General features: G+C 45.3%; 1 protein-coding gene across 18 annotated transcripts in view; it reads left to right on the top strand.

The window, feature by feature from the left end:
• The first annotated feature begins 729 nt into the window (after window positions 1-729).
• The window catches only part of ANKRD44 (ankyrin repeat domain 44), a 144,997-nt gene continuing 119,346 nt past the window's right edge, over window positions 730-26,380 (top strand). For 17 of the 18 annotated variants that reach the window (XR_012588262.1, XM_074594300.1, XM_074594298.1 and 14 more), the window contains exon 1: window positions 966-1,117. Coding sequence is in view for 17 of the 18 variants with exons in the window: in XM_074594300.1 (XP_074450401.1) it covers window positions 1,091-1,117 (27 nt within the window). In the remaining variant the exon portion in view is untranslated. Of the gene's footprint in view, window positions 1,118-26,380 lie in introns of all 18 variants that reach the window. The other variant, XM_074594293.1, reaches the window with a different exon arrangement.

Here is a 26,380-nt window from a genome sequence, read left to right as displayed (position 1 = left end):
CGACAGGAACATTGGATGATGCTCGTTTTCCTCTGCAGCACGGGGCAGAGACTTTGCGCAGCTTGTTTGCTTGCTTGTTTAAAAAGAGGTACAGTTTATCTGATGTCATTGAAAAGTGAAATAATATATTGAGTATGGAGAGACTTTGACTTGGCAGGACTTATCCGATTCTTGCAAGTAAGCTGTTAAAACCGTATAACCTAAAAAGAGGTAAAAAAACAACCCCAAAAGACTCTTGACAGTTGCGCCTGTTTGGTGGGATTTGACAAACAGTTTCTCAGCATACGCGCGCACACATGGAAGAGGGGACAGGCAAAGGCCTCGGCTTCCCCTTTTACACGGGTTTAGAACAGCACGTTCCCCGCTGTCCCTCAGCGTGGTGGGAACCCAAGTGGGCCTGGAGCGCCCAGTCCTCACGGGCGTGAAGCCCCACATGCCTGCAGCCCCGCCGGGCAGCCCCCCCTGACGCGGGGACGGGGCTACCACGGCCTCCCGCGGCGGCAGCCGGTCTGGCGGGGCTACCGCCGCCGCCCCGAGGGTCCGCGGGGCGCTCGGCTTTCGGTTCCCTCCGTCTCCACACCGGCAGCCGCCAGGCCCTCCGCAGCGTGCGGCAGGTGCCCCCGGGGGCCCCTCCACTACGCCACGGGCCGGGCGGCCGGTCAGGGCCGGGGCGCGGGGCGGGTCCGGGCGGCGGGGCAGGCCCGGCCTGGGGCGGTACCGCCCCTCACCCCGTCCCCCGCCGCCCCTGGCGCTTGCCCGGCGGGGCGGGGGGCGTCGAGAGCCCCCGGGGCGGCCCTGCTCTCCGCTCGGCTCCGCTGGGCTCCGGCACCGGCCGCCGGCGCGAACAAAGGCGGCGGCGGCGGCGGCAGGCGGCGGTGGCGGCGCGGACCGTGCGAGGCAGCCCGTCCACCCCTGCTTCCTGGGCCGGGCCGGGCCGGGCCGGGCTGGGCGAGGCGAGGCGGCCTCCGCGCCCCCGCCCCGCCCCGCCGGCGCGGAGCGGAGCCGCCGCCGCCGCAGCAACAGCGCCGGTCGCGGGGCGCGCTCGCCGCCCGTCGCAGGAGCTGCATGTGCGCGGGAGGAGCGGCGGAGGATGGCGGTGCTCAAGCTCGCCGACCAGGTGGGCGCCGCGGGGTGGGCGGGAGCGGGGGCGGCGGGTTCTCCCTCAGCTTCAGCCTGCCGCGGCAGCGCAGCCCCGGCCCGGCTCCGCGTTGTGCCGGTGGAGGCCCGGCGGAGAACCGCAGCTGGGCGAGGCGGGGGGGGCCCTGTAGCGGAGGCGACCGCGCTGGGAGAAGCGCGATCCCCCCTTCCCCGGGGGGGGTTCGCCGTGTGGTGCCGGCTCCCCGCCGCCCCCCGCCCGCCCGGCTGCCGCAGATGCGCTTCTCCTTCCCCTCCCGGCGGACATTGTCTCTGCCCGCCCAGGCGGCGTGTGCGGGCGGCCGGGGGCGCGGGGCCGGGGCCGGGGCCGGGCGGGAGGCAGTGGCCGCCGCCGGAGCTCGCCCGTCCCCCGCCGAGCGGGCCGCCGTCGCCCCGCCGTCCTCGGTGGCATCCTGACAGCTGCCGTCGGCGGGGCGGGAGGGCAGCGCACGCCGGCTCGTTTGGAAAGGCCTCTCGGCTCTGCTTCGCCTTCCTTGGGATTTCTCCCACGTCTCGTGGCCGTGCCATACGTGTAAATTATTTTTCCTGTCACCTTTTCACTTAGGAAGTGCCCGTTCGGTTTAGCTGTCGCCATTGTTTGCAGGCTGCTAGGAAAAAACATGGTATTAAACCCTTAGATTGTGTTAAATTTAGCAGTGGGCAGGCAGCTGTAATCGGTATTAAAGTATTTCTTATCGCTGGTAGTTAAAAGCATTTAAAAATATTTACTAAATTGATATTATGGCTCCCACATCCTGATTTATCCACATACTCTACCAACTGTTACACACTTTGCGTGCTTTAATCTGCTATTTTTAATTTAACGTGGTCTGCCTGTGATCTGCAGCGTGGGTGTCCTGCAAGCCTCAGACCTTCCTGTTGGGTTCAGGAGGGCTGTCTGCAGCCAGCCCCTCTCCAGATACCCCATACTTACAGATCCCAAACCTTGCTCACAGACTATTTAGGCTTTTCTAAGAAAATCTTCCACGTGCAGAAAGCCACAACATAGCATGATTAAAAGAGTTCTGGAAGAAAAAAAAAGGATAAAGCCGCTTCTAAAGTAAAAGCGGCACTGTGTGACCAGGCACAGTCTATAACACGTTCTTGCGTGTAACAGAAGGCAGTACTTGTGGGCTATCTCCTGACATGTCCCTCGAATGTCCTAATCTTTAGATGTGGTGCTTATCACTGGCAAAGAAAATATTTCACAGCACAAGGCTTCCCTACCTAGTGGTGCACTGGCTGGGTCTCATAAATAAGGAGATTTGTGTAGAATCTGCGTATTAAAAATCCAAACAGCAAGCGTCAATATTAGAAATGCATACATTACAGGGGACCGAAATTGTACCATTGCAACCATGTTTTTTACATGTTTAATGAAGCCCCTGAATTTACTGCCTTTGCTGAAATCTTGCAAGGATTTCGCTTCAGTGGCAAGTCAAAACAGATTTAAGTCAAGTGGATCACGTCTTGTTGAAGTCCGTATTGCTATAAAAAACATAAACAATGTAGGCTGTTGTCTTAGCGTTCTCCCTTCTCTTCTGAGAACTCTCAAAGCTGAGGGATGAGGCACCTTAGGGCTGCCATTGTGCCCCTGCCGTCCGCCTGCTTTGGGGATGCTCAAAAAACTGATGGATGCTCATGATGGTTCCTGGTCAGGCTGTGGCCTGGGAGGTGATACGACAGGCTGATAGTTTTTCTTTGTGAGTACGTGCCCTCTGTCATTTACGAGGGGATATGTTGGTCTGCCTATACTCATCCTACTGCATCTCTTTTGATTTTCTTCAGTTTCTTCACCAGATATTTTTCTTTCACTTCTGAGAGACAGGAGGAGGGGGAGGATACGTTCAAAGCTGGCCGTGGTGCTTCCTCTTAAACCGGGTGCAGAAGTTTATGTGTGCCTCTTTCTGTGTATTTGGTGCCGTTGCTGGTGGAGCCTCGCTGACCTGCAGCCCAAGCAGTTCTAGCTGGGGCTGTGCAACCTGCAGCAGCAGCTCTGTGTGCCTCAGGCCAAGCCGTACATCAGGTTTGAGGAGCACTGTCCCCAGGCTGGCCCACCTCTGACTAAAAGAGATGCGGTAGCAGCAGCCCCACATGTTTATAAACAGACCCAGGCAAAACAGAGGTGAAGCTGGGACAAGGAATGATGTGCCTGGGAAGATTTGCATTCCTGTAACAACTCCTGCCTGTGCTCAGACTCGCTGAGGCTGTGGGAGCAGGCTCCTCCCAGGTTTCTTCCTGCTCTTAAGGATCGAGGCAATTGTGGCAGCGATAACTTGCAGCAATTCGGGAAACCATTTCCTTTTGCTTAAACACCAGAGGCCACTGTGATTTCTGTAGCACATGCTTTCCTCTGGATCCATGACTTTCTTGACCAGTGAGGAAAGCTTCCTGTAGGAGAAGACTAGAGAACCCTCATGCTAAGAGTTTAAACGTGCGTTTCTTTAAGTAACCTGTTGCCTTCTCGCCTCCATTCTTGGCTTCTCTTACCAACCGCATCTAACAGCAGAGTGTTCAGACAGATGAGAAATTAATCACATGGTTTCTCTACGGGCTTTGAGGACAGACTTCCATTATTGCTTCTTTTTTGACATAGCTGAAAGGTGCTAAGGTATTGCTAGGTATTGCTGTGCTTAATCCTTCAAAGGGATTGTCGGTACTTTTGGCTGCATTCACTCCTTAGGCAGGAGAGCTTAGTTTAAGAGTTTTGCATTAGTGTAGATTACTTGAATTTACTTCCAGCGATGGTAATTGCCAGCTTATCAGTTGGGCCACAAGAAACCCTTAAATCATTTAACCATAGGAAGTGTATTCTACCACCATTTGTTTCTGCACTTATTTCTTCCAGGCCTTCCTTTCTTCAGCTAGCGGCTACCTGCCACTAGCCATTTTTAACTAAATGTTAAGCTGAAAACAACCTAAGATAATTCATAAAACTTAAATTAAATGCCTAGGATTGTAATCTTTGTAGTGGTGTGTCTGGGCAGTTGTAAATGTTCTGATGCTCTAAATATTTCAGCTGTCATTTACAAATATTGCAAAACTTACTCTAAATCTTAAAACTTCTATCCATTTTTTTACCAGTGAATGTTGATAACAGCAAGCATGGAAATTGCTTTAAAGACTGAAAAAAATACAATTTTTCAATTTTCAGAGTTATTGCTGTGGTGTTCCCTATCCAGTTTATTGGTTGTACCTTTTCGGTTTTGATGAGCGTTGGTATTTTGTATTACGTGGGGGTGCAGTTGTATGTGATAAAAGCCTTTGCATTTAAGCTAGAGCTTGGAAGGAGCAGAGGATGAGTGCTTCAACAAGTGGGTGGCCAGAGTTGCGTTCTGGTGTGCGTTGCGCTGACACAGCTTGAGCCTGGCCACGCATATGACAGGACGTGTGCTGTGCCCCTCGGGTGCTGTTGGAGGAAACCTGCTTGATGCAGCTCTTCATTCCTTCCTGTATTTTTGAGTTGCCATTCCCTCCTTCTCACGAGTATCCTTTCCCCTTCGCCAAAGCTGTCTACGAGTGAAAGCATCAGTTGGTTTTTGACGTTTGTGGTTGTTTTTTGAGGAGCCGTCGTTGCCTGGACCCATCTCTCTCCTGTCCTCTGAGGAACCGGCAGATGCAGGCTGCTTCCTGCCACCGCTCTCCCTGCCCGCCGCCTGCAGTGCTTTGCACGGCTTATTCTTCATACTTGCACTGAGTAACTTGGTTACTTGAGAACTGTTTGTTTGCCACTTGCAAACTTTTCAAGAGAAAGCCTGTTAGTCAAAGTCCTGCTGAGTGTGCTTTTAATCGTGAGGGTTTCCATTGATGGTTCTGGGCAGCAAACACAGACAATTGCTCCTGTCAGCGCTCTGTTGGGAGGGTAAAATATCTCAAAATATTTCTCTATGTAAACTTGTGTGAATTAGCTTTTGGAAAATTATTTTGGAAGAACCTAAGCTTCTGTAGTGTCTCCATCTCATTTCCAGGCTTGCCTTGGCAGCTGAGGCCCTCCTCGCAGGACCGCCAGCAGTGCCCGTGGGCCTGCAGGTTGTCTCTGTGGCTAGCTCCGTCCTCTTCATCCCGTTTAAAGCCAAGGAAGCTGCTTGGTGCATGACTGTGTTTGATTTGGGGTGCCAGCCCTCTGTGCAGGTCAGGTTGCCTTCGGGCACCTCGTCCCGAGTGCGCCCATCATGCTGTGTTGGAGGCAGTGACGGTCGGAGCGGCTCCTGTGTGGGGACCTCCTGCTTCTTGGTGTCTGTCAGAGGCTGACGCAAGCTCTCCCCTCTTGATTATAGTTACGCACGTTTGCAGGGGAAACATATTGTTCTGTCTTTGAAAGACACTGAGAATGTTTTCTGTAAACAAAAGTAATATCAGAAGTTGCAGAGAGGCGAAGCCTCTTCTAAGAGAGCTACTTTTAAGAGAAGTAGTGCTTAGTGTTTTTATGCCTGTACTGCTGAATTCAGTGGGAAGCTTGCTGTAGATCTGGGACAGACACAGGCTCCATCTGGCCTTGACCCAGTGCACCTGGGGGTCAAAATTTACTGTGACTTCAGGTCCTGTGTGTGTACAAAACAACAAAATTATTTTTAGGCTACCCTTACAAGCATGCATATGCATGCACAAGGGTAATGAAGCCCAGATAAATGGTTAGTGTGTGCACTTAGGCTGCTATTAACTGCAAAACCTCATCCTGTCTCCTGGTATTCTGCCTGTTGTCCTTGATTGCTGAGAGTAATGTGGTGTGACTAGAACTGAAAGGACTATTTCTCTCCCTCCCTTTCCCAAATGTTTTCCTGGGTTTGACGGTTCTCCGCTGACCATCAGGATCCTTCATAGAGAAACAGCATTAAACAAATGTTTAAATGATTTTAAACAGATGTCAAAGATCATAAAAATTGGCTGGGCAAAGGCTGGACTTGCATCTGAATACACTTAAAACCAAAATGAATACAACATTAACAAATAATCTCCTAACAAAGCTGATTAAATTTCCAAATGATGGTGTATCTTCAACTTATTTCAGAATTATTCCATTCACAGGGCTGTTTTTCTGTATATCCTTTCTCTCTGACAAGTAAAAGCATTTGAGAAGATGCCCCTGAATCTGCTGTATAAAATAGGAGTAATGAACCTGTGCCCCGAGGCCGCAGGCAACCCACGGGTTAATTTCGTGTGGCATGAAGTCCTGCGATTCCTCCCTTCCTCATATTATTGCCAGATAATACTAAGGTGTCTATTAATTTGCAGGCTGCCAAGTGTTTTTGAAAGGGCTCACAGCAAGGAAGAGATAATCTGTTTTTGTACAAAATACTCAGGTAGCCGAAAGACAAAGGTAACTGTGGAAAAGGAAGAAGGAGGAATTTACCCACAAGAGTGTTTCTCTCTTCTTTCTTGTGAAATGAAAATGTGATTGGACCAAAATAACTCCACGGTGGGAGCCACTGGCTTTCTAGAGCTGTGACGTTCCTGGGCACGACAAACACAGTGTGAGGTATGGCTCCATGCGTTTCAAAATAAGGTAAAAACTTTGGAAAAAATGGGAAGTACCAGCATTCCTGCCCTTGTTCAGATCTGTGGGAATGATGGTCGCTGCCGTCTGGTACAGATGGGTCCTGAGCTCTGACACGTTTCATTGTCTCGTCCTATTCAGAGGAGAGGGGAAAAAAAACAACCTTTGAGTTGCCAAAGAGAGCAAGATACAGGCTTGAAAAGGAAGCTGCTTGCTTTTTTTGGTCATGGCTTCTGCAAGAAGTATCGCTTTCTGATCGTTTCGTAGCTTGTTTCAAGGTAAACAAGAAGTGCTTTCATCAGGGGAATTTCTGGAGTCGCGTAGCATGCTCAAGTCTGTCATAGATATTTCTTTAGCAGAGAAATCCTCCAGAACTTTGCTGTTCGGTAATACTGTGAGGGTTTTGCAGTGGTTGCAGCTAAATGCCTGGGCTGTTTTGAGGGGGTGTGTGCCTGTCATGTTAGGATGTTACTTTTCTTCAATCACAGATGGCATCCAGCAGAACTCACCCTCCTGTGCTCACTCGAGGTGTGGTATTTTATCCCTGCATGACAAGTGCCTCATGACCTCTCCCTGATCATCTCTTAAATGAAGATGTGGTTGTCATGACTACGTTTAGTAGAGAGATAAATGTTCTTCCCAGCTTGGGCTCTTGTGTAACGGCTTGGTTTGGGCAAGGTGGTATTTTTATCTGGATACTTGCTGAAGGGTGGGCAGATGATTTCTGTGACCCAGGAATAAAAGTGCCCAAGCTGGAGCTGGCTGGTCGCTGAATGTTGTCTTGGGGGCAAATCCCTGAAGCCAGCAAATAAAACTTTTACAGGTTGTTTCTAGAGGTCTGGGTGCAGCTGATCCACTTGTTCATTGCTGGAGAGGCAGAAACTCCAGGACGTGGTCCCGGCAGGAAGGATCTCCCCATGCTGGCCTGGTGCTCTGCGGTGTGCTCACCCGGAGGAGCTGGGCCAAGTGCCTTCTCCCCTTCCTAAAGCTGTCCCCCGATCAGAAGAGCTCTGGTTGTTGCATTTTCAGCTGTTTCCGTTTTAAAATTAACAGGTTTTTTTTTTTTTCCAGAAGTATATATCTGACATTTGTCACTTTTTTTTGTTAGCTGGAAAGCTTGGGCTGGAAAGTTCCCACAGCTGCCGTTTGTGGCTTCAGCTTTGTTTAATTGCTGCGCTAGAAACATGTAGCAACGTGCTGTTGGAGCCCTTCAGCCCGGTGATGGGTGGGAATCAAAGCATTACGAAATTACATTTAAAGGGGGGAAATTATTTTGCAGTTTTATCCAAGGATTTGAGGTCATTATTGAAGTTTGCAAGGAGTCGGTCAACAAATTACAGCATTTAGTTGTGGCTAGGTAATTGTGACATTCTGAAAAAGTATGTGCTTTTTTTGATGACAGACATTTGCATTTTTTTTGCTTTTGGGGTAAGAAAAAGTCTTCCCTGGCTGCAGATGTTCAACCAAAAATGGAGGCTTTTTAATACACTTCTGCCAGGCAGCGCTGACCTTCCTAGCCTAACACAGGCTTGTCTGGTTGGTGTTACGAGCTGGTTTGATGTACGGACATGCATTTTTGTGCCAGAATTCTTTGTAATGGCTTGCTTTCTTATTTTAAAAAGAGTACTTGGGGAGAATGCCCTCGCAAAGCCCCTGCTTCCTCCTGGCAGCTGGTGCTGCTCCGTCTTTATGAGGAAGTAAGCAAAACCATGATGGTTGACTTCTGCACATGGTCTTAACAGATGTACCTGACGGCATCTATTTACTGAGCTAAGGCTGTAGCTTTTTTGCATGAAGGAGCTTGTTTCTTATGAAAACACCTTGTACTACTGAATTATGTATGTGTAGGATTGCTCTAAGGGCCACATGTTGATATCCTCAATGACATAGAAAGTCTGCAAATAATTGCTACTGATGAATAATTTGCTGTTTAAACATTACCACTTCTTTTCTGGCATGTTTTATGATCTCATTATATGACCTGTTTTTTTCCCATCTTTCAGCCTTTGTCATTTTACAGACTTGTTGTTTGATCGAATGTCTTTTGTCCATGAAAAAGCTTTTAGCAAAATAATTGTTTGGGACCTACTGAGTTGCATACCTCTAACTGATGTCTCTGTCAACAAAGTATTACCAGCAGTAGAGAGTGTGTAACTTGAAGAAATTTAATAGTAAAAATGTAAAAATCAAGTATTGCCATCTGCAATATATAAACTGAAGAGAACTCAGCACTCAGCTGCACCATTAGATGCACAAGCTTTCACATTCTAAATATGATCAAATAATTTCTGGGAAAGGAAACTAGTGTGGACATTAATAAGCTTTTATATGCATTTCATCATTAATAATGTAGGCAGTACCGTTCAGATGGAGAACATAACATGTTTTATTATAGTGTCATTTTAACATGATAGGCTCTTTGCCTTTCCAAGGTGAAAGTTTGCCTTCTGAAATCTCATCCTCAGATGAAGTTTTGCTTTTGGGTGCATTGAATCTAGACCAGGAATATGGGGAAGCTGCGTTGTATTTATAGTAACACACTGGTAGCAGCACCTGTGTTTCTGAGTTTCTATGCATAAAGTTAATTTTTTCCATAGTTGTAACAGACAAAGGTGGACAACATGCCTTTTTCACTAGTGTTTTCATTCTCCCCTTCTTAGGTGTCTTTTTATAAAGGTTGTTGCTTTTCTCTGTGAGCTTTTTAGTCTTCTGTGCAATAAAGCAGCATGGCAGAGCCATGCCTGTGCCGTTGGGTCCATGGGCCACCAAGTTGGAGCTGATGTCTCTGCCTGAGCCAGCCCGCTTGCCGTGTGAGCTGGTGCCAGCAGGGAACCTGTCATTTTTTTAAGCTAAAAGCCTGCAGTATTATCTGGTAAAACACGGATTTGTTCAGTGTGGTCTTTAGTTGTTTAACATGCCGAGGGTGAAAAATGAGAGAACAAAGGCCTGAATTACCCCATATTGTCTTTGTGCTTCCAGCTGCTTTAATGTGCTTCCCAATGCGACACGCAGCATTTATCTCCAATTTAAAATCAAGAGAGGGACTTATTTAGTCATTGACTCCAGGAACATTTCCAAAGGGCTCTACCAACCAAGTAAACTTTGTCTGCCAGATCCTGCAACCATTATTTGAACGGAGCGCGCTTAGGTGAGTGATTCTGCTGCATCCCGCCCAGCATGAGTAAAGCCTAGTGTGAGGAGATGTCTTTGTTTTAATGTAATCAAGCACTGATCCTTTAGGTATACGCATAATCCTGCTCCTCTGTTAGGAGATGTGCCCCTGCTTCTGGTGGGGTTTTCTGCAGATGGAGCCTGTGGCTTGGATACCCTTGGATGAAGGCAAATGTGAGATTTTAAGAAGCTGCCAAGGTGGCTTGAGAGGCGGGGAGGGAACAGCTGCCCTTCAGGGCAGAGGCAGAGAGTGTGAGGGATGCTAGGAGGAGGCAGAGGAGGAGGCAGGAAAGGTGTAGCCAGAGGTGCAGCGCTGCTGCTGGATGGCACTGTCAGGAGAAGGCGGTCATTATCCCAGTTTACAGTGGGAGAACCGGGATGCAGAGAAACTCGTGTGACTGAGGTCAGGCTGAGAAAGGGAGCCGGTGACAGAGCAAGAGCTGAATCCTGATTTCCCTCTTTCAGTGGCTGATTCACAGTGGTGCCCTTCCTCCCTGCAAGTTGTTTTAACGCTGTTTACCATGGGGACTGATGCCAATCTTATGATGTTGCAAGACGAGAAATGAATGGTGGCATGCAGTTTCATAGCACAGCGTTAAATTCAATGAACATGTAGTTTATTTAGATATTTGTTTTTTAAAGTGTAAAATCAGCATTGCTGCTGCTTAAGAGAAAGTGCTCTGTTAAGAAATGGTTTTTAGGTCACCTGGTAGGTAAAGGCTTATTCTGGATGATGGCAGTGGGTGGTTGTCTTTGGTCACTACTTCTGTGTCATAGGCTTAGCGTTGTATTCTGGCAGTGCAAACGGTAAAAGTGAGATCAGCCAGTTGTGTGTCAAGGCCACTTGTTTAGACTAAATGTCCTCATAATCCAGGACTGTGACTCTTGGCCACAGAGCACACACACGGAGCTGGGTGGGTTCAGAGAAATGGAGGTAGCCTCTCAAATACGAAAACTTACTGTCAGTGGATCAGGTGGAGCCCTTTGCATATGTTCACACAAGGTCCATTTCATGTCAGGCTGAAACTGAGCAGTCTTCTCACAAAGTTTTGTTTATTGCATGTAAATATTATACACATATAATCTAGTTTCTAATTAGAAAAGGGTGCTCCTTTTAGAAGCATTTTCATGAAGACTGGCAAATTTGTGCATCACCCCTGCTACCCAGAGGAGTGTTATTCTTCTCTGCAGCTGGGAGCAAATGAAGCTGAACAGATTTGTCCTCCTCCCCAGAGAAGGGTAAGACTAGCTCACACAGCCGCGTAGCCTCTATCTCCAGGGAGCTGGACGTGAGTCTCTGAGGATGTGACCACTGTTGGTGGGGAGATTGCACAGCCTGGGAGTGCCCATGTACCCCAGCTTTGTGGGTGCAGTTACCTGGGGTGTCTGGTTACCGTCGGCCTCGCTGTTAGCCTCTTCCTACAGGCATAGGCACAGCTTTCACATTAATCAGGGACTGCTTTTAGGATCTCCTGGTTCCTTTTCCTGGGTAGAGTTTGCATATCTTTACTGGGTTTTTATGACTGCTTCTTGCCCTCCAAGGCAGGTATGTAATTTACCAGCGAGCTGCCTGGAAAAGGAGACACAAATGACAGCAAACCACAGAGCAGGCACGTGATCTTCAGCTCTTCGTGTTCCCGCAGGGCCGGCTGAAGGCAACTCCAGACAACTGTCTGAAAAGCCTTGTGTGACTCCTTAGAGATGACTCTGTGCAGGCACATGGTCCCCAGCCCTTTAGAAGAGGTCTTTAAAGAGTGCTGCACACTTTCAGACAGTTGTCTGGAGAATTCTTTGGTTGACTCTGTTGTAGGGACAAAAATTAAAAGGAGGTGGACAAGGAGGCGTAATTCAGTGCTTTAAGCTTTACTCCTTTATATTGCACCTCCAAAAAGCTCTAGCACAGAGCAAGCTTTCACCTAGGCCTCTACAGCTGCCTGTCCATTACCAGCAAAAAGGGAGGGCTCTGACCCACAGAAGTAACAAAATCTCTTTATGTGTTATCTGGCCCTGTGCGATTGTTGAACTGTTCAGGGTCTGCTGGGTTGAATTGCACTGCTGCTTGCTGGGATATCGGAGCATCAAAAATAAGCGCTTCATCCATGTGGATGCAATCCCAGGAATAACGTTGCATTTGAGAAAGAGTGATTGTTTCATTCCTGACACTGCTTCTGTTAGTGTATTTTGTTTGCTTTCAAGCAGTAGGCTTGGAGAGAAAGCAGTCCAGATTTCTGCCTATTTTTAACAAAGTGTTCAGCTAATACGTTAATTGAACCTTGAACACATGCAGTAATAATTTTAAGCCACAGTAGATGTTTCGCCAATAAGGTAATTCTCTCTACAGAGGGATAAACAGCGTGCTCAGCCAGAAGAGAGCTTGGTTGCTTGTGCCTTACCGCCTAAGTTCACGCACATTGTATTCCCTGTAGAGTTGTGCTGGTCCCTGGTGTTTGTAGCATGACAAGTGGAATCAATGTAAAAGCCATCTCTCTGCCGAGGTCTGCCTTAAACGAGTTTAAAAACCAGCCAGACCTAGTTTATGCTGCCCATGCCTCTCTTTCTGGAAACACGTTGTTGAAGAAAAGGTTTGCGTTACTGACAAGCCCTTAGAGGGCAGTTAAAACCGCCTGCAGAAATATAAATAGGAGGGGCTTTACTCAGTTGGGAGCACAGGTGAGGAGCAAGGGTCTGTTCCCCGGTGGACTCCTGGGTCTCAATGTTCTCCCTACCTGTGTGACAGAGTCAGCCTTGGGACGCTGTCTCTGGTTTCTTGCTGTCCCACCAGGCCAGGCCTGGGTGCTGACCTGCCTCCAGATGGGGGCGACCACCATGGGTTGGTTAAAGCCGGTGTAGCTTTATTGGCAGTGACCGCCCAGGCCCTTGTTCCTGGGAAGGGGATACATCTGAGCAAGGCATTTTCTTCCCCATCCTTAGGATTAGGGATGCAACCTGTGAGCTTCTTTCTTTCACAGTGGGGATCCGCTTTGTTCTGCTGCCAGCCCTTTCCCTAAACAGAGGCTAACCCTGGATTTAAAGATCCCAGAAGGGACAAAGGAGTTCAAGTGTCTTTTTGATCTTTGTTGCTACCCCGAGGCGAAGTTAGATCATTTGCTGTGAGCTGATCTCAGTTGGGCTTGGAAATTTACTGAAGCAGCTACTCCAAAATAACTATTCTGCATAGGTATTTTGGTGTGGGCGCTCATATTCTTGCATAAGAATGTCTTTTGCTAGTATGTCTTAATGCACCATGGAAGTAGAATAACTGCTGACTAATTATTCAAGAATAGCTCTTTTGGTAAATGTCTGAGCACAGAAAAGCCCCACTACAAAGAATAAAGACACCCCCCATCCCACTGTGATTCAAAAGAGGAGGTTCTTCCCAAGGTATTAAAATAGTTCTGTTCATTCATGGCTGTTTAGAAAAGAACATACCAGTGGTAAGTTTTATGGTGCATGACTTAAAACATTTCATATTAATTAACAAACAAGTACCAATTAATTTTATGTTATGATGCTTAAGGAGTAGACTGCAAGGAATGGTATTTAGCTGTGGCTGTTTGGCAATTATGACCTTGTATATAATAACAGACTCAATAAATTCTTGATGTGAGAGAGCATCATTAATCAACACAGAGTTAATTAACTGTGCTGCTCACACAGGAAGCGCTGCACAGAACTGTCTGGATCTCTGTAGTGCTACAGGCTGAAAATGTTTGATTTGTCTGATCCCTGGCTTGTTCCCACAGAATTTTCCCTCAAAACTGATGCTAAAGAGGGGGCAACGTTCCCTGTAGGTGAATGGGCTCCGCACACTGGTCCCACAGGTCGTTTCCTTCTGCATCGCTGATGCTCTGGCAGACCTTAGCTGTGTCACTGTGTCACTTAGGCTTTCTGTCACCTTCATGGAGAAGGTGGAAGCAAGCCCTTGGAGGAGTGTTGGAGTACTAGAAATATAAAGAGCTCTTGCAACAATGATTTTGGTCAGGTTAATCCTATAGGACTGCCCAGGAAATTAGGAATCGTTGTGATAAGAGTTATGCTCACCAGCTCGCATTTAGACTTTATACAGGATTTTTTTCTCTTATGTTTGGTTTTTTTTTTTGTTAATAGTTTGAAAGGTAGGCCAAAAAGGGGAAAATGAACAAGATTCGTCATACCTTCAGAGAGAAAAGCATTCCGTCTCTGTACCTCTCACCCCTCTATACTCCAAATAGATCTTGTCATTTTCCGGAATATGTGATGCTTAGAAGCATGAAATGGGCTCGGCCTTTCAAAGTGACACTGACCATCATTTTGTTGCTTTGTTTTATTGTTGGCTCAGTGTGCATATTAATGTGAAGGACGGATTTCTAACCTGGGACTGGACATTTTTAATCATCTGGTTTACCAGCTTTTTGATGTCCTTTGAACCACTTTCGTATCTGTGGTCACTGTAGACTGTGTCATGGAAGAATTCAAAGTGTGAGCCATGGGAGTGCTTTAAGCTTTGCAACAACAATGCCCAGAAACAGCCAATTTGGAGAGTTCGAGCGGCTCCAATATGAGAGAAATGAGAGAAGGCAACTGGGTCTTGTTTTCTTACTGCTGGTACGTACAGCCTTCTGAGTTAGAAGATTTCGTATGCCCTGTTTTTATTCTTGAGGTTAATTTAACTTAGAGGTATAGCAGAAATGCTCTTCTTTCTTTCTTTTCTTTTTTTTTTTTTTTAGATAAGTGCAGTTAAGTGTAATCCTTCCTCTTCTTCCTTCTTTCTGCCACCTGGGCTATTAGTCTTAATTACAGAGTCCCATTTAGTAAATCACTAATACAAGAGTGGCTTTGTATACTGCCACAAGATACGGTGACCAAATAGGGCCGGAAATAGAAGAGCAAAAAATTTATAGTCTGAATCTTACTCTTCCTCTGCCTTGCTGTGGCTGAAAATGTATTGCCTATTAATGGCTACTTTTATTGATAGAACATTTTTAGGGCTAGGAGACTTCAAAGATTTTAACTGCTCCTTACATTTTTATGCAACGATCTCTTGCTTTGAGTAGTGAAGGAAGTGTTTTACTTGCCTGCTCTGTCTACTGAGACAAATGGTTTTCTCATATTCACCCTCGTTTATAAAGTGTAATGGAATGCCCTTAACAGTTTATGACGATGAACTAATTATGGGGGCCTGGGAGTGGGGAAGGGAGGGAGAGAGGAAGAGGTTTTCATTTTAGATCTCAAGGCGGAGGAAAGTGACGATTCAGCTAATCTCTCTTCTGCAAATGAGACTTTTCTGCCGCAGCCACACAGCTTCTGTATTTGATACAAAGGGAGGCAATAATTCCTAAATGGTGGAAAAACAACTGTTCCTCCCCCCCCACCCGGGAAACAGAAGTCAACTGACACCTCTTCTTATTAACCCCAAAGTGTAGCTAGTGGTTATGGCCTGGTGTTCTTGCTTTTCCGCTCTCCCATCCAGCTACCTCTTTAACCGGCTGGCGTGACTTTCACCAGCTCTGGCGTCTCATCCTGTACTCCAGCTGCTGTCCAGACAGTGCAGTCAGAAATGCTGCTTCCATTGGGTACCTAACACTTTCTCAAATTCAAACTCGTGCCTAGTTTGTCACGAGCCACGGGGGATTAAATCCAATGAATGGGCAATACTGTATTAAGCTAATATTAATGACAACTATTCTATTTTAGTACTATGGCCAATGGTCCAACATATGTATGTTTGAACATATGCACTACACAGTGCATGAGTAGACCCTTAACATATATTTTGGGTATTTCTGGGTTGCCTCAACCATGGTTTCCTTTAGAGACATGTTTATTGTTCTTTGTTTCGAGGAGCCCTTTCTCTCTTGCCCATATGCCAGCACAATTTGTCCTTCCTCACACCTCATGTGTTTTCAGAGCCTGACGGAAAAGATGTGCTTTCCCCTGTCCCCAGCTTGTGTCACAGAGGACTCTTAAACGTTGGCCTTTACTCCTCCGTTTCCCCCCCTTTTATGTTTTCAGCACGGTCTCTTTTCCTTTCTTGACACTGCCACAGTGTCTGCAGTGCTATGGGGTCTGATGAAAGGTAGCGGTTAAAGCTTCCTTTGCAGCAGTCCTTCCCTTGGCTGTGCTTGTGGAAATCCCTTGGATCTCTGCTGAAGTTTCATCATCCCCTTCATTCTTAGCTTCAGAAGAACTAGGATCATTTTCTCCTAACACCACCAAAAGACTGGAGCTGGTGGCAGTACAGGCGAGAATCATTAGTTCTCAAATAGTTTGAGGTATCATATGTCATTTGTGGCTCATCATTTTGTACATTTCTGAAAACACTTCCCCCCATTCTTTTTGGCCTTACAAACAGCCCATATTTTTTCTCTTTAAACAAAATGGAAATGATTTTATAAATATGTTAGATGTAAGTGAAAATGAGAAATTATGTTAAAGATCTGTTATGTGATGGGAAAGGTATGCAAATAATGTGTGCAATCAGAAAAAACTGAAAAATTAAAATATAAAATAGCCATGCCAATGTGAAATTTTATACAGATTATTTTTGAGTATGTGAAGGATGGGGAAAATACAAGACTGGAGACAGGCAAGCGTTATGCCTTTTTTAAAAGGGGGGAAGTGAGGAGCCAGAGAATTAGTCGATGTAATGCCAACATTGTGAAGTATACAACAAAATATCTTGTTCCAGAAGTCTCTGGGATGGCAGAGATCAGGATTTCTGAGAAGTGAAGTCTCTGCTGTTGATTTTTCTACCCTGTTCAGGGAAATGGGACTTTGTGCACTGTTTTTGAAACTTGTATTCACAACACCAAGCAGAAACAACCCTGTAAAGGCCCTGGACTTTTGCTAACCGCTCTAGCCACAAGGGGAATAATAAGGAACAGTAAGTGCTAGGCTTGTTCCTCATACAAGTGTGTTAAGATAGACTGGGACCTGGGCAATTTTCAGCTGTTTCTAAATTGGGAAGCTGTTAAAAGAACCCGCTGTCTCTTCACCACTTGCTTTCTGTGACTCTCCTTTGCAGAAGGGTGCTCTTCACTTCCTGCCAGGGATGCAGCTTTCTGATCGAACTCTTGTCATAGCTGCAGCAAACTTGGTCAGGAAGAAGGCCGCTTTTGGCATGAATAGAAATTACAGGATTTTGTTGCCAAGGCAAGCAATTCCAGTTTCAGCATGCAAAGGGGGAAAAAATATGCCATTGTCTAGTTTAATGAAAGCTGTAAAACTGAGGGAAAAGAAATGTACTCTAAAGTATCCTTTTAAATATGTAAGGAATTTAACAGTGTCTGAATCTGCCCAGGATTATAAGGTAGCAATGGGTTGTAGATACTGACTCTTCTTTTCAGAAGCATTTTTAATCCTTAAATGGTGCACTATAGTTGCTTTCTTGCATGCCAGTACAAATATTTCCAACATGTTACAAGACAGATAAATGAATGGAAGGGAGAGACAGTGACGTTTTCTGATCAGAAGTTTTCTTTTTAATCGGTCTAGAAGAGCTGTCTTTTCAGGGCATTTTGGTTGTGTTGGTATAGCTGAAGGATGACTGAATGGAAATTTTAATGTTAAGAGGGTGACTTGGGTCTGTTAGTATCAGAACTCTTGCTTGAAAAAGGCTTTTTTGCCTAATGGCTTGCCAGATGCACAAGTTAAGATCTTACAATATTTGTTAAACATTCAGAATTTTGAATACTTTATTCTTCTGGCTGCAACTGGACAAACCAGAATTTCTGCTGCTTGTATGGATTTTAAAGGTTTGATATATTTGGCTTCTTTTTACATTTATAATAAATTCCAGCTGAAAGGAATAGTGATTTAAGAGAGTTAAGAGCAGATATCTGTACACAGCAGATCTGAGAGTACATTTAACTGTTTCTCACGATTGTAGAACCTACACTTGAGAGGCCTTGAAGGTGAAATGAATTAAATCAAATCTTGAAAACAAACATACAAGTTAGATGAGGAGAGTAACAGTAGGGAACGTGATTTCCGCATGCCTTGAATACCAGGGACAGGTTGTTTTGTGATTTGCGAAGCCTTTGTGATAAGACAGGAGCTCTCTGTGGCCCATGCCAGTTCTGTCTTTGAAGTCCGTGCACTCAAACCACATTGTAAACATTACTTTTACTGTAGCAGGTTGGCTGAGTCTCACACCTATATTTAATGCATTCTTGAAAGCATTTGAGCTCGTTGATCTCTTTCCCATTCCAGTCAGTTCCTAATGAAACCTCAGCAGGTGCTTGTTCCAAACAGAGGGAGCCCTCGGGGGGAACCAGAGTGGAGAACAGGAACGATGCACTGCTGTGTTTCCATTGGGAAGGAGCAATATGGGCATCATGCTTGTAGCATTCGCTTTTGCAAATGTTAAGAATTGTCTTTTAAGTGACTACGTTGCCCCAACACGGAGGCTTCAGCATTCCTCTTCCCCATGACTGTAGAAGGAATGTCCCATCTGGTTTTGTAAAGGTGTAGTCTGGACATAACCAAGCACACACTTCCCTGATGTTCAAAGAGGCACCGGCCCCACTGTGAGCTTACATTGCAACCGATGGCCCCTGCGTTTGTAGTTCTGATGCTGGATAGCTTAGGTGAACCCGGTGTTCCTGTTTTGCTGTACTCCTCCAGAGCTTGTGAAAGTCAGCGTGCACCACTTGGAGCTATTGTCTTTCTGTTGCCAATGCTCGCGTCTTTCACGATAACTTAATGCCTTCTTTCCCACCTCATCCTGGCTCCAAATGGTTATTAAATCCAGCATGTTGATCCCCTGTGACATTTCTCTCCTTGTTATCAGAATAGCTGAGACCCTTTGGCTGTCTCTGCTTTTCCTTTCTGAACTTTGTCTTGTTTCCTTTTAAGCCACCCAAATTCTGTCTCTGAAATAGTCTTATAATTATTTTCATCTGTTCGCTCTCTTTGAGTTTTTTCTCCTGCTTTATTCTTGTCTTCTGAACTTGTTTTATGCTATGTGTTCTGCCAGCTGTGATTTTGCTTGACTTAACGCTCTCAGCAACATTGCTGCCTTGCAGGGTTTCTGTAGAGAGAGGAGGCCTCTGCAGATGGCCTGTGGGCAAGCTGCTGTGACCACGGGCATTGGCTCAACATGTGTCCCTAAAACTAGGACCCAGATGGGAGGCCACATGAAGAAAACCCAGGTATTTCTTGTTAACTGAAGAATGCTTTGCATGACTGTGCACGCACGTGCCAGTGGTGATTTTACACCTTGTGAACATTGAACCTTCCAGATAGTTTTCCCTGTTTCCTAGTTGAAACCATTTCAGTCAGAAATTCCTCTTTGAAAGTCATTCTCTATCATAGGGTCATAAAATACTGTGCCTCATATTTTGTATTCTGTCTGGTGCTAGAATATGTGTGTGAAGCACCCTGTCATAGTATTAGAAGGCACCTGCTTTTATAGCAGTGGTTGGGTTTCTAAAAATGTTGACTTCTTCATTAAAAAGAATTTCTTCTGGTGTGTGGCTCCATGTAGCTTCATGCTTAAAGCAGCAATAAAACCATATCCTGTCTCTAAAAGGTAAGAAGTGTTATTGAGTGTTCAGGAATGTGTTCAATAGACGGATATAAATTAAAAATCCAATCCCTGAATACTGTAATAAGAAAAAATAGGACTAAAATAGCGACAGGCCTGTGGGTTTTATTATGTCACGGCAGGTTTTTCTGTGAACAGTACATAAAAGACCTCAATTCTCTGAAACTGTCTGCCCAAAACCAGGCAGGGCCCCTGGTCCCTAGGAGCTGGAGCAGTGGCCATCAGTTCCTTCTGCTGCCAAAGGAGCTCTCAAAACTGACTGATACTCCAACACAGCCGAGGAAGTGAAGTACATTTATTATGCCAAAATAAGAAAAGTGTGCTGTAACCTAGCCTTACAAAGGCTTCCTTAAAAATACAAAAAAAACCCCAACCAAAATAAACCCCACCCCAAAAAACAGCCACTTCTTTTTGAAGGCTCAGTAGAGCGAGGGTGTGGCGGCACATCATCGTAACACCCAGTAACCCACTGATTTCTCTCCTCGGTACTTAGGCTGCTTTAGCAAGATGCCTTGCAGCTGTGTAATTTCACCTTTATTGGTCCTGTCTGATTTATTTCTGATGCATGTTTTCCCTCTCCTTTAAATCACAATTACTTTCCCCCTGAAGACTGCGTGAAAAGGGTAACAGCATTTTAGTTTGCACAGTATCTCTTGCAACCTTTGGGCACTTGTATGTAAAATGCCAGGTTGACTGTGAAACTAACAGCCAGAAAAGAAAAAAGCCAGCAAAGAAAACACACCAAGATGCACTCTCAGAGCAACATGGGTCCCTTGCTGCCAGCCCGTCTTCCCAGGCTGAGCAGCGGCACTGCATCCTGTACCGCTTATGAGCACCTTGGTCTGAATTACTCCACTGAATAATTTGTGCTTTAACATGTGCCGTTCTGGTGCTGGTCTGGGATTTCCAAGGCCAGGCAGCCTGGCACGCTATCAGAGGACGCAGAGGCTCCTTTACTTGGAGGAACAAAGTGCGGGGAGTATTGATCTTCTGAAAGGCATTCATTCCTGCACACCTTTCATTCCTGCTTCACCTTTCGAGGTGAAGATGGTACGGCAGGACAGCGGAGTCATTTGGAGGGTTGTCTGTGGCTTGTGGGACCATCTGTTTTGCAGGCCTGGTATAAACTCCCTGCATATGCGTTGTTACTCTACAATATGTTTATACAGTATGTGCAGGTTCAGGCTAGCAGAAGAAATGCGTTTATCTTCTTCTGGCAGAGACAGCAGCCCTGTAGCACTAACATAAAATATAGTTGTTTGCTCGTGGGTTAAATAGAAATCTCTCTTCTCAGATTGTTAACCAATTTCTTCAAATGTCACTTTTTACAATTAACCTCTCATAAAATACCCTAACGAAATCTTTCTGGCATTTTGCTCCCCCTCACCCCAGCACAGCTTTCTGGCTTTACATTAGTGGTCTATAACAATAATGGTAAATGTTATTGCCATTCAGGAACTGTCTTTTAGATGTGCAGACATAAAAGCTTGGCTCCACCAAAATTTATGGGCATGTTGCCATTACCTTGAGCAGGACTAGTGTGTCCCCATTGGATGTTGGCTCCCGATGCTGGGAGTGCTTGAGAGGAAGTCTGGTTTGTGTTCCTTTGGTGTCCGTTGGCACAGGCTCCTCAGGCTGGAGTTGCAGAGCTTGTGGAACACCTGCTGGAGCTTTCATACGAAAGTATTCATCCAGAGGAGTAACTGGGGGTAAGGTAATAGGAATTTCAAGATTGTATTTAGAATTTAGGAAGATCATCCCTAATTTCTAGCTTTGGTCCTTAATTTAGGTGTTGATGTTGGAATTACTGAAATTGACTATTGAAAGTGACTATTCAGCCCTTGAGCCTGCATGATGAGGCACAGGCAGATCTTGATCTTGCATTTAACTTACCCCTCATAATTGGCTTACGTTAACAAAGTGTGCTGGAGGAAGCACCCTGATGCTGGCAACTGGTCATGTGGGGCACCTTGGAGAGGTTGATGGAGGTTTGACAAAGGGTGGGCTTTCAGATTTCACCCCGTGCAAAGACCAGGGTGCCTTTTGGGATAGGCGTCAGTGAATCTTTTGCTTACTGGATAATACTGAAAACAGATACAAAAGTGAGTTGGATAGAAAGTAGTACTGTCGAGGTACATAAAATGTTGGTCTGCTTTTCAACTGGCTCCTCGTGGTGTGTGCTTCTCCAGTGCTTCGGTCAAGGTGGTCGTGCGTGACTTCCACCCATAAGTGAGCATGTGGTGCTGGACGTGGGGTGGCCGAGTACCTCAAGCCCCCATCCTGGCTGCGGTGCTGGCTCAGTCGGTGACCAGCCCCAGTTGCTGCCGTGCTGTGGGACCTTCAGGAGATCGCCCCTCCTCTCGGAGGTGCCCAGCGCCTGCTGTGTGGCTCTTGACCAGAGGCAGGTTTTGGCATGACACTCACAGGTACTGCCTTTACATGCTCCTCTGTGCTTATGTACCGATTGGGTATCTCTCCTTCCCAAGCCACAGGCATTTTGCTGCCTGTACACTAGGTATTTCCACTGTGGTGCCACAGCTATAATGAAGGTGTCCTCCATTTCTATGCCAAATGTCTCCTGCTGGGCCATTACACCGGCTTTTTCCCTTGCCAGAAGGAGAAAATGAAGTCTGAACATGATCTTTCACTTGTGGTTGAGTCTGTCTTTCTTGTGGCTGCTGAAACAGCCTGCAACTGGAGTGGGTTTTGGGATGTTGCTGGAAGGAACAGAATGGAAAATCGTGGGGGTGTATCAGATGGCACAGGCTCAGGAATTCTCTCTGACATCTCTTGTTTTAAAGTGATGAGCTTTGCTGCGTTCAGAATCCTCCTGGGGACTCGATGCATTGGTTGACAGGCACTTGGGAGGACACGAGGAAAGGGTGCTAGTTTGGTAAATGTTGTGCGTGTGAAATATACTTCTTTTCAGTCTAATCTTTTGTGAGTATGCTGGTGCTGTTAGTTTCTGAGTAATTACTTTGGATTTTCTTGCTAACACCATTACTCGCTTTCTGTCCTGACCTCTTTAGTGGTGTCTTCGACTGTCACGCAGTTGTCTTTTTACACCCAGTGACATCTATAATCATTTATATCCCTTTAAAAATCCCTGTGAATAATTTTATTCTGGTACTGGCATATTTGACAGTCATCACAAACAAATGCCAGTCATTTCTGAGGTTAAAGAAGACAGGGCTAGAACTGATGTATACTGTCCTTTCCCTTTGTACACCTGGTTAAAAGCTGAGAATTGTGCCTTTTTGTATTTGATAACAAGCTTTAATTTAATTTGTTGTTAATATGACTAAGTTGAGAGATCTCTTTTCCTCCAACCAGGCTTGTAACTTCAAGAACCTGCTTCAGTTATTTGAGAAAGAATTTATTTATGTCCTAACATTATAAGAAAGGGGAGAACATGATGTAGCTGTCAAGTAGTTATTTGTTGACCATATTATTTGAGACACTAAAGAGTCTTTTACTGAATTTTTAATTAGTAAAAATACAATTTCTGGATGTCTTGTTGTTCATGATATTAACTGCAAGTTTAAATGAATCTCTGCTATCTTTGATTACATGTAAACTATATATCAATTTGCTGCAGTTAATGGCAACAACATTCTGTAACGGCAGTATTCTGCATTGTGACAGACAATTTTATATGCATAGTTTTTTCCGCCATCATTTCTACTGTCCAAGGATCAGTGGTCCATGAAATCAGATCTGCGTGACTGTTCCTGGTGTATTAGCGTTACCTAACTTTCTGTGGCAAACTTCGGTAATGCAAGATGCTGGAGGTTTTTGGTTGCCTTTGTTTAGCTGGAAATTGTCTTAGTTCTATGTTAACTTGACATGCTGCGTGACATTCTGGCCTAGTTGCCTAGATATACAAAAAAAACTCGCTTGATGAAGTGACAGCCGTTTGCTTTTCTAGATGGACAGGTAGTGACTAATTCAGTGTGGGTAGATTGAGAGAAGAGGGAGTAAGATTACAGCGTGAGGAAACAGACTGAACCACAAAATCTCTCTCTTGGCCTGATGACTTCATTTTTGTATAGGCTTTACGATATTATAATATGGATGCAGGTGTTTGCGCTGGTGTGTTTGTTGTTTGGGTAGCTGACTTGGGGCTCCTAGGTTCTTGTATACACAAACTGCGATGATGGCAATGCCAGATGAAGACAGAGGAGAAGAAATGCAAGAAAAGAAGGGTCTAGTTCTTGAAGCCTTCTCTGATGTCATCCTGCTTTGCAAGTCACAGCTTTGGTTTTTGTGATTGCAGCAGACAAAGCTACTGTATGGGAGTGTGGCTGGGAACTGAGGTTCAGCCTGGAAATTACCACACATTGAAAAATGAAAAGACGTCTTAGAGTCTGTAGATACAAGGGAAGACTCAGTGGCTAAACCTTCACAGCCCAGCATGGCAGAGATGGGATTAAGGGAGATTTTTGGAACATCCCAAAGATTTTGGTGTTTGGATCAGTGGTAGTTTGGGTGAATCCTCTACAGCTCATCGCTTGCTTGGAGCTGCAATTCTGCTGAAAACTCTTGGAGCCTTTAGAAAAAATGCAACTGTTTTGTTTTGCTTCTTTAAGATGGAGGACCCACCTCTTATGCATACTTAATAAATGCATAATTGCCTTTTAAAATGAAAGCAGGTTGCTTTTTAAAAGAAAATCCATATTTAGATCTTTAAAATACAGTTAATTGCAAATTTATCTTTCGTGATATTCAGGAGATATCAATGCGCGTGTATGTGGGGGAGGGCATTGGCTGTGTGATGAAGAGAAGCCCAGGGTTTAGCAGGAACTGAAAATTCATGTCTACTTACTGCCACATTACATAAATGAAAACGTGTGTGTTTAGACTGGGTCAGCGAGGTAGTTTTAGAAGAACTGGAGGCTTTCTGCCTCGAGTAGGGGGTTTGTGTATATACTGACCAATAATAATTTCACTTCTAGTAGTACTCTGTGCAAAATTAAAATATAGCACATAAACACGAGTTCCTGATGTAATAGCTAATGTTATCTTTAAGAATGAGTATTGCGAGCAGCATGTGCACCTCCATGAAATATTATCAAGCTGGAAGTAAACTTTTTCCAAACAGGTCCAGTTTGTGAAATACAAAAGTGTGATGTTGTGTTGTGCTTCTGCTGGGAATGGAAAACTTTTGAACCTGTTTTCAAAATGCGGTGTTTAATATGACACTAAACTGTATGTCAAAATACAGCTGGAATAACGCCAGGACTAGCACAACAAAAGACAGAACAGAAACAGAGGCTGGAAATTTTCTACAGAGAACAATAGTGTGAGCAAGTTGTCACATATCAATGTATAGAAGCTTAAACTTGCCTTTTTTCGAAGGTTGTGTTGTATTTCTTAGTTGGAAGACAGTATTACGTCTTAAATCAAGTCTTATCTGATGTGTCTCACTAGTTCTTGTTGTTTCTTTGCCTGTTGGTATAATCTCTCTGTTTCTTCCCTAAACCATCACAATGGAAAGGTTTTGCTGCTTTCTTTACATCCCGGCAGAACTCAACAGAAAGCCTTACACTGACTTGGTGGAATGTATTCATCACTAAACTGCTGATCAGGAGTGGGTCGGGGCCCTGCTTCCCTACCCACTGCCACCAGTTCTCCCTGCCCTCTCTTGTAAAGAAAAATCACGTTATTTCTGGTCAGTGGGACGTTCCCACCAGCAGTCCAAGAAGCTCAGGGGTGGAACAGACCTTGCTGGTCACACACTGAAATAATTGCGCATGACAAAAAGAGCCACAAAAGCTTATTCTCAAATATGCCATTAGTTCAAAGTAAACTTGCGGGGTTGAAAAGGCAGAAAGGGGCTATGTTCATGGCGTGGGGCTGACTTCTGTGCTTTCTCACAAGAGAGCTTACATGGGTAGATTTTGGAAATTTTCCATACAAAGGCAAACAAACCACGTGGGCAGCAGTCAGGGCCCCAAAGATAAGGCAGTGTAGCAGTGTTTGTGTTAAAATGCTGGTCACTGCTCCAGCAAGCTCACACTGAGAGGTGCTTTCTGTATCTCGTACTTTAAAATCCATGTTAGTCAGCTGTAGACCTAGTGCTGCCATGATTTCTTTTGCTGTGCCTCATTAATAATGAAAGAACTGAATAATATATTGTGGGCTCATGTCTGGCAGTAGGAGTGGCCTGGATTTGACATGTAGTTGGTAGAAGCGAGCAAGACTCTCTGCTTCCCCCCGCCTTCATTCTTATTCCAATTGAATTGAAAACCACTTTTACTGTCTCCTGCTGTCTCCTCTTCCGTCAGTCAGATGGGAGTCTTAAACTAAGCTGCACAAGTTGAGACTTTTTATCTGGAAAATACTGATTCAGAGAAATTAATGAATGCCCCCGGTTCAAGTGTTGCACTTTTTTGTTGTGTCCTTCTCTTTTCCCTGTTCTTAAGTGTTGTGAGATCCCACCTTTGATCTGAACAATCTCTGACAGTGAGACGCATCTTGCCAGGTAGAAGCTGACCTCTGTCTTCTGGATGGAGGGTGGAAATCAGTCTAGGTTTCAGGCAGTTATAGAATTGCGATGGTATCGCACAGCTGTCAAATACTCCAGTTGTTTTCTCCTGAGATAAATTCTTGAAACTACTTCTTTAGCCCATCACAAATTTCAGATGTCTTCAGATTGTGCGTTTTCTCTCCTGAAGCTGCTCAGCTTTCTCTTTTTGTCTGATTCCGTAGCATGTTCAGAGGATGCTTATGATATGGGGTTTGGAAGATGGGTGATGACTTTTCTCTGCGTGAATACAGTTCAACCGTAGCATCCTGCTCATTAAGTCTGTATTTTCTGCATGCACCTTCAGTTCAGTTGGATTATTCAATGTTTGCAAAGTGATGAAGTCTGTAAGCTCAGGTAAAATGGATCGGATGCTATAAACATCCTACTTCCCTCCTTCCATGCCTTAGTGATGATCTCATTCCCTTATGCAGTGAAATTTAAGATGTTATAAACAGGAAACGTTATCAAAACAAATTGGCTGCACCCACCCTTAGAGCTTCAATTATATTTCAAGAACTTGCTTGAA

This window comes from Larus michahellis, chromosome 7 (assembly GCF_964199755.1).
Source record: "Larus michahellis chromosome 7, bLarMic1.1, whole genome shotgun sequence".
Taxonomy (NCBI): Eukaryota; Metazoa; Chordata; class Aves; order Charadriiformes; family Laridae; genus Larus; species Larus michahellis.
Note: the sequence above shows the minus strand (reverse complement) of the source record. Positions and strands in the feature narration are given on the sequence as shown.